A 13,908-nucleotide genomic window follows, 5' to 3' on the forward strand; every position below is an offset into this window, starting at 1 on the left:
AATTTAATTAACAGCAATTAATCGACCGGCGTGCAAAAAAATGAACGCGCATAAGCATCGTTGCGGTTTCGTTTCGATTGTAAGAAGGCGAATATTCAGTCGTCAAGTCGCTCGTATTCCGTGTGTGTGTATGTGTTTATGTTACCGTGTAATCTCGCATTTCAAGGTCTCAACGTTCCGCTTGTTTGCCTATACTAATGATACATTGATATTAGCATAATTAGACAGCGAAATATAACAAGCTTTCAAAATTAAAAGAGTCCTTAATTAATTAAGTATAGGCTGTATAGTATATATAGACCGAATTTTAAACGCGCGAAATTGCTGCCTAATGCTTGGTCGAGACCAAGCAGACAAAAATACAAACCACCACAGCACAAGGTCAAAAATGTACAACAAAATTGAACTGAGGTGGCTTTTACTTGATGAAAATCCATTTATCGAAATAAATAAGAACTAAAAGTTCAGATTTTCACGAAATTATATATTTTTACATGACAATAATTGAACTTTTCGTTCTTATTTATTTTTACAACAAAATTCCACCAGAAAGAAAATTTTGGAAATGAAGATTTGTTGCTATGTCACTCCTCTTCACCGAATGGTGGAAGAATGAAACGCGAATTTGAAAGAACGAGAAAGTTATTCCACAAACAAAAACATAAAGGTGAGCTCCGCTCAAGCCCTAAGATTTGCCTTGTCGGTTCGGCAGTTGCCAAAAGATATACTAACTACAGAAATGCAAGTGCGACACCAACCAAAATTTTACACAAATATTTTTTGTATTTTTCCATAGATCTTGCATAATAATAATTTTGAAATGCCCCCTTCTTACAAAAAAAGCGAAGCACGTCTGTCACCTCAAAATATAATAATAAATTATTGGAAAGAAAATAGGGTTAAAAAAAATTCTATCGATGTGGTAAACACCTTGTGTATTTTGACTACCCTCTTTCGATAGCTACTAGTCAGTACCAGCCTAGACTCGAATCCAATTAAAAATCCATTAAAATTAATACCACATGACTTTAGATAGATCGGAGGAAGTCCAATAAAATGCAGTCTTTTAGTTTTTTTTTTGTAATTGGTTGACGTGTAACGCTGTATACTTGGAAGTCTATCTTTATAGTTTGCAGTTATAGGGCAATCATCTCTATGGATATTCGGGGATAAAAAGATAGTGAGCTCTTAACCATTCCGTTGCAGTAGTGGCCCTTTAACATTTCTAAACTATTGTTTAATAATTAACAACTAATATTTCTAAAAATTTGGATATCTTAACTCAAATTCATATTTTTTAATATTTGTTGTTTGTGAAATATAAGACCGAGCCTAAGGCAAACCCTTTCTCCATTTGTAGAATACTTTGTGGGACACACTGTATACGCTGAAAGACACACGCCACTGGCATTGTCACTATTCCAAATGAAAATAACTAAAACTATGACACAGTTTTTTTTTTAAATGCATATTTTTAGAAGCTGAAGCAACGATTATTTATTTTTTTAATATTATTTGATACTTCCAAAAACTTAACTAAGCTGTACTTAGTATCACTAAAAATAAGGATAAAGTTAATCCTGCATGTTAATAACAGCATCGTAATCTTACTAACTTTGGGCATTTTTCAACTACACGCAGAATTTTTTTTCTGAACATTTTCTAGCTTGGGTATGGGTTTTATAAAAAGAAGATCAAACGTGGTTAGCAGATACCAATACTCACAGGACGAAAGCGCAAGACAAAATGAAGATAAATCGATGCTAAAGCTACTTATAAAACCTAAGCTTCATAGGTCTTAGCTGTTACATCATTTATAGGATTCGAGAAAGTTAGTTTATAATCAAGCGAGACCCCCAAATCTTTAATTTTATTCACCCTTTTTATAGGCATACTTATACAAATGCAATTTTTAATATTTAAATTCAAAGTATTTATTGGCGAATAGCGGTATATTAAATTTATATCGGAGTTAAAATCTTTGAAATCATCGGAAAATAGCAAAATCGTTGCAAAGCAAACAAATTTCAATACCATGAATAAATACATAGATAAACATTACAAGAGAACATCAGGACCGCTATGTGAACCTTAAGATATATTTTAAAGAATGTCAATGTCTCGCTATGGAAAAGGAACTAAACAGTTAATTTAGAAACTTTCTATCAAAAGCAAGACCATCTTATAAGTATCTCACAGCACTTGACTCCTTTACTATATTTTAATCTGTCTGTATATTACATAATTTCGAATTTCACTAGTTTCTTAGATATCTTAATTACTTCAAAAATTTTGAACTGTTGACAAACACTTATGTCATACACGGAAGCACAAGAATGGCAATTGCAATTGATTTATTACAAACAGAATGCAGAAGAACCGTTATCTTGTTTCTCCTATTATTTCCTATTTTAATGTCATCTCTGACTGATGCTGAACGATAATTTAAGAAATAAAACGAAAATGGTAAACGACAAAAATGCAGTTTAATTAGCGCATGCAGCCAAAACGAGAAAAATTAATTTAGAACCTAACAAATAACTGCTTTTATTTGACAACATTTTTGTTGCATTGTCGTGAATACACGCTAGTATTGTAATGAACCTTCGATATAGTTCTAGATCTGAGGTAGTGAAGGCATCGTCACTACAAAAAACAACAAATTAATTCGCCTCTAAGTTCAATAGGCCTAGAAAGAGTAAGCGATAGGTCTTTTACATAGCCACGGAGTCGAAAATCCAATGGCTGCAAATCGGGTGGTCTGGATGGCCGATTCCAGACTTTCTTAATTTATTTAAGTAAATAAAACGAAAAACCTGTGCCAAACTCAATGCTAACCAGAACGAATTTTGGGGTTTTCATAGAAAATACGAAATAGCCAGAAACTCGGTCATAATAGCATAAATGCATCACATCATATAATAACGTATAGAGAGTCGTATTTCAAAAAACGAAATTTGCATCCTTGAAATTGGTGTACATGATTGGTAAATTTTGAGAACCTAGTAAGCGATACATAATTTTCAATATAAATTTCGAAAGAGCGATTCTACGCTTGATGCATTATTTAAAATAATAATAATTAATCAAGATATTTAAGAATCTATTGAAATTAAGTATAACAAAACGTTAATCTTCATCTTCTTCTTTTTATATTGTCTATGGCCTGTTCTTGTCTGATCTTTTTTTTCTGAAGCTGCAGCAATATTTTTGATGTGACTGCCAGCTATCGCTATTTTTTAAAGGAACTTCCTGGTTGTCTGCTGCTCGCTGTACGGGTTAGTCTATCGCTGTCTTCCCATCCATATGCTATCCTGCCCCCCCATCCATATACTATCCTGTCCCTTATAAAGGTCTCTTATTTGATTGTTCGGGATTCTGTGTCTCTTAACGTTTTCCCTGCTCTTGGTCTCAATGTTCTCATTTAGGTTGTTCTTTTTCGTTTCTGCTGTGTCGACACTCGTTTCCATTGAGTATGTCAGTATCAGTCTTTCACTATACGTACTTTCTCATCCAATCTCAAATTTTTGTTTCCTTTATTTGCTTGCTTCCGTACACTTTCTTTTAAGTCTCCGTAGCTGGAAATTTCTATTCCCAGATATTCCAACCTGGAGACTAATTCGATTATTTCATCATTAATTGCGATTTTGCATCGTGTGGATTGCCCCGCTACTACTAAAGATCTGGTCTTAGATGTGGGTTTCCGCCACTGTACATGCGAGTATGCGCTATAGATTATCTGAGATCAAGATTGCATCGTCTGCATAACACAGGATTTTTATTTGTTTTCCCCCGACCCCGTATAAGTGTCCTATCTCTTTTATTTCTCCTGTAATTTTATCCACTATTAAGTTGAATAAGAGTGGGCTTACGCAATCTCCCTGACGTATTCCACATTTGATAGCTACTTCCAACGTTAATTCATTTTCGACTTTAATTTTTGTTCTGTGGTTAGTGTTAATGTCTTTAATCTTCACCATTCTGCTGGACTGATTTTCTTCTTTTAGTCTTTTAATCTGACACAATTAAAGGCTTTAGTCAATTCTATAAAGAACAAGCCGGATTGTTATATGCAATTGCTTTCTCAGCGATTTCTCCGATTATGAAAATAGCATCTATTGTTGACCGGCTTTATAGGTTGATCTTCACTAACAGTATATTCTTATTGGCGACTACCCTCGTTAGCAATTTGAATGTTGTGTTAAGTAAGGTGATGGTACTGTAATTACTACGATTCTTTTTATTGCCTTTTTTATATATTAGTATTGCAATATTCGTTTTCCATAGTTCTGGTACACGCTTGGTATCTAAAATTTTCTGAAAAAGTACAGCGATATTATCCATTATGGTTTCTCCTCCATATTTTAAGAGTTCGTTGGGTATGCCGTCGGGCCCTGGTTCTTGTCACTTTTTTTAATTCCCAATGCAAATTCTGAATTCTTCTTTTCTGATTCCAATGTTTCGTTTATTGTCGCTCTTCCTCTACACGTGTATTTATGTAATGTATGTAAGCTATCCATTTCCCTCGTTCTATTTTATTAAGATTTTTATGTTCATTAATAGGTTTTTCTTGCTTCGAGTATTTTACAAACTTTAATTTACATAAAGGTCGTGTTCCATCTTTTTGGTATACTGGTTCCAATTTTCTTTTTTCAGGTTTCTTATCTTAGAATTTATAAAGTTGTGTCTTTATGTTGCTGATAGTTGAGTCTTATTGCTGGAATATTGCACTCCTAGACTTCCTTTTGCAGAGTGTAGTATGTTGGATTCCATTTTTGTCCAGATTCCACGTAAATTTTCTGCAGTTGTCTTGAATCTCTAATAGGTAATAGAACATGAACCCATTAAATGTACTCCAAAACCAAAAAATGGAGGAATATACCGAGCGTTCCAATGAAAATATGAAAGCTAAATACGGTGAGATACTTATGAGATAATATGCAGCAGTGCGCTACGTAACGAGAGGATGACGAAAGTAACTTACCCTCTCCCACTTAAACGTATAAGCGACGTCCATCAGGCTGAAATCGGTCGTTAAAACCTCCCCCTTGTATATTATATCGACCTGAAAGTGACAGATAACCGTTATCGGTATCATTCGGCGGCGAAGCAAAAGGCAAATGCTTACCCGATGGTCGCTGGTCAAACCGTGTTTCATCCTGATAAATTTTTGCAAATGTTTCATGTTAACCGCTGCGGGACAGCTGAGGTACCTTTTATCACCGCGGCAGTGTTTGTCGTCACTCGCGATCACTCCGTTACTTTTGACGTTTTTGTCCTTCACACAGTTACCGTCGTCTTTACCATCCGAAATTTGAGTTTGAGTCTGTTCCGCGGACGGTTTTTTGTCCGGTTTGATGTCGGTATCGTCCAAATGGACCTGGTAGTACTCCAGTGAGAGCGATATCGAGTCTTCCGGGCTGAGGTACTGCGCCTTGTCGCCGACGCACTGGGCGATCTGAAAAACAACATGAATTTCGAAAATTATAACTACAAACGTTTACATACATAGATACATACATACATACATACCTACATACATACATACATACCAACATAAATACATGCATACATACATACATCATACATACACATACTCTCTTGTTAATAAACAAGCTATTCCTAGTCTATATAGTGATATGATTGATGAGATTGTGATTGCTCACCTTGCCACCAAACTGATAAAACGAATTTGTAATATATTGTAGACAATTTTGGATCCATAACATAATAGGGAGAATTGCAAACAAATAGTAAAAACAATTTACATGATAAGTTCTGTATTTGTAACAGTTTTTTACATTTATTTACTAAAAAATTACAAAACATGCATTTTGGTTTTACTTATTTATATATATTTTATACAATTGAATATAAACCTGTTAAATTTTGCTAATATTATTTTGAGAATCTACAAAACAAAAATTTAATTTTTATCTTTTCTTCCAGGTAATGGCTTTTAAAATTTTTAAATCTGTAAGTTGCCTTCTCTCAGGATATTTTAGTAAATAATACTTGTAATTCTTATTTATAATTTTTTATATTCAAATAAATATACCTATAAAAACAAGAATCAAAACATAACAAAACCATTTGTTATTCAAGTTCAGCTTATTTTTTTATTACAATATACTAGATTGATGGTCCCATTACAAAAAATAGAAACAAATGCTTTCCAAATTCTACCCACTTGCAAATCTTAAAAATTCTTCCAGTTTTTTTGTGACACTCCTATAATACCATGAAAAACAGGAACATTATCACATTTTAGAAACTAACGATATCTTAAAAATCAACAAAATATTCTAGATAATTTCACGGTATTTAAGCATTAAATCCTGTTTTTTTTATGACGTCAAAGACGATTTTAATTTTTATTCTTCAACTTTTTCATAAGAGTAAACACCCTTTTTCTTGAGGTAGACACCTTTGCCTTGATCGGGATTGATTTTTAGAAAACGTTATTGGATAAATTCTAAAGGTGGTGACATTTTTTTTTTCGGTTGAGCCAAGTTTAAAACAAAATAAAAAACTAAATGGGACTTTGAAGTTTGTTAACAAGTCCGGGTCGCTTTTCATATTAACCACTTCAGGTTTAACAAAATATGCACAACAAAATTCGATTGGAATTGTACAAAGTTCCTTTGGACTTTTACAACAAACGATGTAAAAGTTTTTAAATATAAATATTCCATGATAAAATTGTCATTTTAGATCCCTCCCCCCAAACTTTTCAGATTTTCTGTAAAATTGCAATAGAAAATAAAAATTAAAGAAAAATATAAAAAATTAAGTTAAGTAATTTTTACCGAAGTAATATTGATATTTTCAGTGACCTTTTTTCGGTGGAGGGGGATTTTTCTGATATTATCGCGAAAAAATATGAGTCTAAGTCATTAAATAGTCAAATAAGGGCACAACATCTCAGTGAAAACCGCATATCATTAATTACCGCTAGAAGAACCTAACGCTCAAAAAAGTTGGATTTTGGGAAAAATTTCTACATTCAAGAATGTCTAATTATCTCTCATTTATCAAATAAAACGCAAATGTATTATTTCGGATTCATAATGATATTTAAAATAAAAATAAAATCTTATTTTTATCTTTACTTTCTTCACAATCCCTTCTAAGAGCGTCAAATTACTATGTAGTTGCCATTTTTACGTTTTGACTGTTTTTAAATATTTGGTATTATTACTCACTTTTCCATTAAAATTACTTTTAATCAATAGCTCGCTGATTGTTGATGTATTAAATCGTAAAATATGGAAAATCATTTAACATGACGGAAATAATTGGCTTATAATTTTCAAGATTGTCGTGAAAACAATTTTTTTTTACCTGACCAAACCTACTTATCTTTCTAGATGCTTCTCAAAGTTTTTTACCGTTTTAATTACTTTTAATTTGTTAAATATTTATTACATTTAAACTCAACGTAATTTCGAGCCTTGAAAATACTGATTAGTTCAATAAAAATTACTACTAACTAAATATTTTAGTAAATAATAAAATTCAAAACTGGTGGCAAGGTAAGCAATCAGAATCGCGTCACTCATAGCACGATTGATAGCTTAGGAAAAATCCTTTTTAAAGACTTTAAATTGCGTTAAGCCGTTTTGGAGATATAGACAATATTTCAAGAACATCTTTGAACACCCCCCAGTTTCAGGCAGAGATTTCAATTCTTCTCAGCTCCACTGCAACTATCACTATCACGGTGAGTGTTTCAGTAACGCGAAAATTATTTCCAGTATTTTGTCTATGCCGATTAACTTAATAAAACTTTTTGTTCAATTTCTAAAGTCATTTGCTTCCTTAATATCGTACTTCCTTGTCATTACTGGTTACTAAGTTTAGATCTTTTCAGCACAAAAAATAAATAATTTCGAAAATTTTATGGACAACGAGAACTTTTTCGAGTTATTGGATATTATCATGGATCCCAGATGACCACAAACCCATAAGGAAAGATCAAATAACTTCGACGTTGAACAACGTGTGGTTGATCAAGCGGTTTCCTTCATCCAATCAGAATAATTATTTCTTTTATTCAGGTGATTTTGTATTGATAATTTTTTTATAGCTCCAGACTGTTACTTGAAAGCGTCGATAAAAGTACCGCGAATATAGAGTAGTAGAAAATGCAATAAGCTGCATCATTGGTCTACATTTTAAACACCTAATTAAATTGCTTGGGACAGTATTTAAAAAAAAACAATATAGACAAGAGAGTTAATCCAGAAAATTATAGGAAAAGCAAAGGAAGGTTTCTTCTCATACAACCTCCAAGCATTGTGTGCAGCACACTTACAAATGGGAAATTTTTGGAAGTTCTAGAGTTGAAACGTGTTTTTAAAGTTGTCATTTTGAGTATTTTAATTAACTCCAATCAATAAAAATGCGTGTAGGACAAATGTTTCAATTTGTATTAGGAAAATTTCGACTTGTAGCCTATATTCTTGATTTGCCTTTCTTCTTTGATCTTGACACTACGCACGCGTCAATATCTCAAAGAGTGTTGCCAATCGCTATTAAATTGCTAGTGAATTGAACGGTTCTATCATTTCATGTCAACAATGATAGTTTAGCAGAATCTAAGTTAAAATGACAACACTACTACTAGAACAACTTCATTATTTGAATGGAAAAACTCAGAAACTTTCTATGTAACATATATTATGGACTTTCTTTTGCTATTTTGTGGATAAACACATTCATTAGGAAATGTAGTTATTTTTAAACCGTTATAACCGTATTTCAAAGAAACTTCCGCAAGAACTTCGTCCGAATTCCTGCAGCGCATCATATCAACTCAATAATCAATCAATAATCAATAGTTTGTTGTATAATTTTATGACACGAGATTTAAGCTATCGCCCACAGAGTGTTTGCTTATGAAATATGCACATTTTGAAAAATATGAAAACGTAAGTTATGCACCAAGGTAAAATGGTTATCTGCTATGAACATAAGGAACTACAAACAAAATAATACAATTAAAGTATTGAAAAATATTGGTGGCCTGCTCGAACAAACAAAATAAATATCAGTAGAGTATGTAGATGGGATAACATTTTTAATAATAATAAAATAATTTGAAGAGACTGTTCTAACAAGTTGTTGCAAATATTCTTGAGATTGCACTGTTTTGTATACAGTTATATCTTACCTTAACAACAATATATTATTTTAATACTGTGTAATGTGTAAATACTGTCAACTGTCAACAGTAAAAGTAAATCCCTTTAGATATCACTAATGACCTAACCAGATTTTTAATTTTTTTAATAAACTGCGACCCAAGGCGTCGTAGACAACTTAACTTATGCTAATTCAACAGTTTGACAGCTAGTGTTTGCTCACATTAACTCTTAAGTGTGATGACTTTAACATAAACCAAACTTAAAGTTTTTTGCAAAGTAGCGATTTTCAGTTTGCATTGTTTTTTGCATTGATCTAACCAATTTTTTTATCTTTGTTATAGTTTGTTCAGCTTTTTGAACTGTAATTGCTCAAATATCCCTGTTCATACCAATTCTCGTTAACAAGAGACAACATTTCATTTACGAATATTCAAAAGAAAAGACCTCGCCACTGTACCTTGTGGGACACTGAACTTCACCTCTAATAAATTAAAAATAAGTTTTTATTTTCACAACATAAAGTTTACGCCAACATCGAATAGTTTTATGTAGATATTTTAAATACTTTTCAGATTTAGTGGGGTTCCCAAAGTGCCTTTTATCTTTTCCGCGGAACAATACAAGAATCCAAATCAAAATTTTGATTTTTCCGTAATTTTTGTTTTACATATTAATGGGTATTATTGAAACTACAACCTTGAGAATATAAGCATAGGATTTTGAGTAATTTTTAAATATTTTTTCTTAAAAAACAAGTAGTATAATCTTTTTGTAATAGTATAATTTTTTTAAGACTAATAATTGAATTAGTTATCAATTATACGATTCATCTTAATTTGGAAAAAGAAGTTTCCCATTAACAATTTGTTCAATTCATATTATTTAACTTAATATGGCGAACGTGAGGAATATTCTTACCGTTTCTTCTGATTCATTCATCATGTCCCTTTCTCTCTCGATGACGCTGTCGTCACTACACGAGCTACCCGCTCGCATTCCCGTACTCCTGTAGAAGTCTTCCCGCCTCTGCATTTCTTTAAAATACAGGGACGGCACCAATTTGTAGACCAGACTTTGGATTTGCGGATCGGGGCTGTAAATCATAAAAAATAACGCTTATATCTTAATAATATATATACTGTACTTCTATATTTTCCAAGGGCATACACCCAATTACAGAAAATATGTAAATTAGAACAAAGCGATAATTGCAGCGCACTAATTAAATCTTACAAGAGAAAAGGGGTAAAAACAAAAAAACGCAAATTGAATTTATTATTCTTTAGATATTCTTTATATTTAAAGAACGGGCCATTACATTGGTTCTGCCCTAAAATTTATTAAAAAAAAAAAGGATCAGCGCTGAGTGAATTGTAATGTGAAATTAAAAATAGATTTCCGTTCCAATAAGGACGGACAGTGTATAGAATTATTAAAGAGCTTATATACCGTGGACAGTCCGTCTAAGCTTAAAAGACTCCTGTTAGAGTAACGGAAGTTGATCAATTTCTCTTGGGTAATAATATTCCTATAATTTAACATATTCGTAGATTGACGACCTTACTAGAGATGAAGAATATTCCAATCGACGCCTTATAAACGTTGTTTAAACAAGTTTAGGGGTATGGATGAACAGCCATTTTCTATTTTGTCATTATTCTAAATATCTGCTCAATGAAAGTAACCACCACGTTGATTGTACAGTCGAACAGGTTTCGCAGTGCACAACTGATGTACCATGAGCAAGGCGCAATCATTTTGGTTGCCGATGTTCAGAAAGACTTTTAGGTTATCCTCCTCAAACAACAAATGAGATAACTTGAATGTAATAGATAAATGGTCGATGAATATTTTTAAAAAGCAAGGGCACTAAATTCTTCCCTGACCTGGCAGCGAAAACTCTAGCATATATATTTAATAAAGAGTAGTTGCCTGTAGTCGAGATACGATTCCATTAAAATCAATAAATCATTGCAAAATCCAATGTTCTGTAATTTACGCAGTAATATTTCGTGATCAAGTAGGTGATACGCTTTGTGGATATCTTTGTTTACAACAGATTTTATTGGTTTGTAGAAAAGAATGTCAATAAACGGTTGATACCTACCGGAAATTTTGAGGTTTTTTCTTGTCGGTAGGACACATGGGACACTGGGTTTTGCTCGTCTCCAAATACCTTATGATGCAGCTGCGACAAACTGGAACAATGTTATAGAGATAAATAAATAATTTGCATAAGTGAGAAAGCCAAATATAGTTATCTACTCAAACAAACAAACTTCAAACTTACACGTGTGAAGACATTCCACCAGGGTTGTCGCGTCTATAAAGTAACCCTCGCACAATCTGCAGGTGATCGCCGGGTTCAAATCTCGCATCACTGGTTTTTTGAATCTATCCATCTTGTGTTTCAATGCCATCGCGAATACAACGGTGTAACAATCTGCAACAAAACAAAAATGTTTACTAAATTGACATTTTTCCCTATCTATTGCACTCAAACATCGTCATTTTACAGCAAATATGATTGGATATGTTATGACAGCAAATGTTTTCGCAATTTTACACTGTAGTGGTAAATTTACTTTTTTTCAACAACTGTACATCTACCTGAAAGGCTTATTGTAAGTAATTACGCTGATATTTTTGTAAAGTTACTGTGAAGTTAAGTTGCGAGGTCTATATATGTCGGGGTTGTTAATATACAATTGTAATTGCAATTACTTAACTTACAGACCTCGTATTTTGCTGAAATTTTGGATATATCTTTAATCATGCTTAGACGATTAGTAGATAAATAATGTGGTTAATATTCCGTAAACAGGCTGTATATAGTTTTCCAGTAAAACTACTGTGATATTTAATAATTTCGCTTGATAATTTTGGTGGAATTTTAATTATTCCTTTAGCAATGATCAACAATTACGAGAAAAATGTTGCAAGAACTAGAATCGACATGTAAGAGGGGTTTCCCCACATACCCAATGATCTAAGTTGCTTATCTGAGCAAAAAATACTACTGTTCATTTTTGCTATATTTTTAGATTACATTTAACAATTTACCAATAAATTGTTCACGATTTCAGGAAATTCTATTACAAAACATTTAAAAAAAAACTAATTTTATTACATTTACACTTGTAGCTAGTAAAACCTACAAAAAATATAAGATATAAGAACTTTTTTCGAACGTCAGATAATAAAAAGTAAAATGTGATTTTCTATGGCTTGTTTGTAATAATTATTTGAATTTTGCCGTAAGTGTATTCGGAGATTTATGGTCAACAATCGGTGCTCCGCAAATGATAAAAATTAATGACGTTCATACATTCTTTAGACAATAAAAAATAGATTATGTACTCATGCGCGTAGACTTACATTACCAACGACAACGAGAAATCGTAAATAAATGCCCGCTAATGTTCGGCTCAAGCAGCTCGCTCAGCGGGGTCCCGGTACCGTTCCTTGGGGCACCCAAGCCAACCGGATTTGTATTATTTATTATTTATGGTCATTACGAGCACAGATTTGCTGCATAAGCCGGTAAATTTGTGCAAATCAATGCGTGTTACCTTATTTTATGCCTTAAAGCATTTACTTTTAGTTAATATGCGGTGACCAAAATAATTCGAGATAAAAATCCAGTTTTTATTTTCTGATCTGATGCGTAGGTTCAACTATTTTTGTATTATTATGTTCCAGGTCTCAACATCATTGGTGAGTTCGTCTCATAAGAAATCTGAAATAAGGGCCAGTTAACCAATTTACTGCAACAGCATGTTTGTTTAACCCCGTTTTTCTTGTGAGTTGAAAAACGTATTATTATTTTTATTATTATAAAGGGTGGATTGATGATCGATGGTTAGTTAGACGCGTTTACCGAGGTTCTTTTGAAAATTTAAATCCTTAGGTTTTAGAGCCTGCTCTATCCAACTAAAATATTTTGAACGTTGCGGATTCTGACAATGGACCCTGTTTTAATGTGACTTATGCAATATTATTATTATTACTCCTACTATTAATATCTAGTGCTCTATTGTCCTAAATTTTTAATTTAATTAATAGGACACAATGAAATGAATATATAAATATAACAATACAGTTACACAAATAAAAACATCAAAAAAAGCTTTAGCAGTACAGAAAATTAAAAAAATAAAAACAAAATAACAAAATAAAGAAAGGAATGACATGAATGGTCTTAAGTCTGTAGATCGAAACAAATAAACGGAGAAAAAAATGCAAAGGATGACGATGAATTGAAGTTTAGGAGTTCCTTGGTCTTCGCCTTAATAAACGTAACACTCTGTCTCTGGTAAAAAAGCAAACGCTACAGACACGATATTAAAATTGTGCCACATAACTGACTTAAGAGAAAGATTTGTCCTAGCTCTATTACAGTAAAAAGAAACAAATACCGAGGCACGTTCTTTGTCAGGCATTCTTTAAAAAGTTTCTTTGGATGTTTTAGAATGTTTTATGTCCATTAAGTCCATAGGAATGACACCAAACCACTGAACAACACATCAATTTGCCCTTACATAAGAGAAGAACCGACTTTTCGATGTATTAATATTTGGAAAACCTTGCATTGTTTATAACAATAAATCCGTAGCCTTTAGATGTATGTTTAGCTTCCTGTGATCATTGAATGCCAAATATAATGACTTTGTGCTAACAAGAGGGTTCTACAAAGAATAATTGAACTCTATCTTGTAAAACACGATTCTTTGTGCTAAACCTTAATATTCTCAAGGTT

The 13,908-nt window shown here is 32.5% G+C and overlaps 1 protein-coding gene across 1 annotated transcript in view; it reads right to left on the reverse strand.

The window, feature by feature from the left end:
* The window catches only part of LOC132706491 (polycomb group protein Psc-like), a 48,271-nt gene that overhangs the window by 18,174 nt on the left and 16,189 nt on the right, over positions 1–13,908 (reverse strand). Inside the window, exons 2-6 of the mRNA XM_060677846.1 lie at positions 11,440–11,592; positions 11,257–11,347; positions 10,068–10,242; positions 5,129–5,458; positions 4,985–5,065 (exon numbers count right to left, since the gene is read on the reverse strand). Coding sequence (XP_060533829.1) covers positions 4,985–5,065; positions 5,129–5,458; positions 10,068–10,242; positions 11,257–11,347; positions 11,440–11,569 — 807 coding nt within the window. The 5' untranslated portion in view covers positions 11,570–11,592. The remainder of the gene's footprint in view (positions 1–4,984; positions 5,066–5,128; positions 5,459–10,067; positions 10,243–11,256; positions 11,348–11,439; positions 11,593–13,908) is intronic.

This window comes from Cylas formicarius, unplaced genomic scaffold (genome assembly GCF_029955315.1).
Source record: "Cylas formicarius isolate icCylForm1 unplaced genomic scaffold, icCylForm1.1 PGA_scaffold_8__14_contigs__length_24414737, whole genome shotgun sequence".
Taxonomy (NCBI): domain Eukaryota; kingdom Metazoa; phylum Arthropoda; class Insecta; order Coleoptera; family Brentidae; genus Cylas; species Cylas formicarius.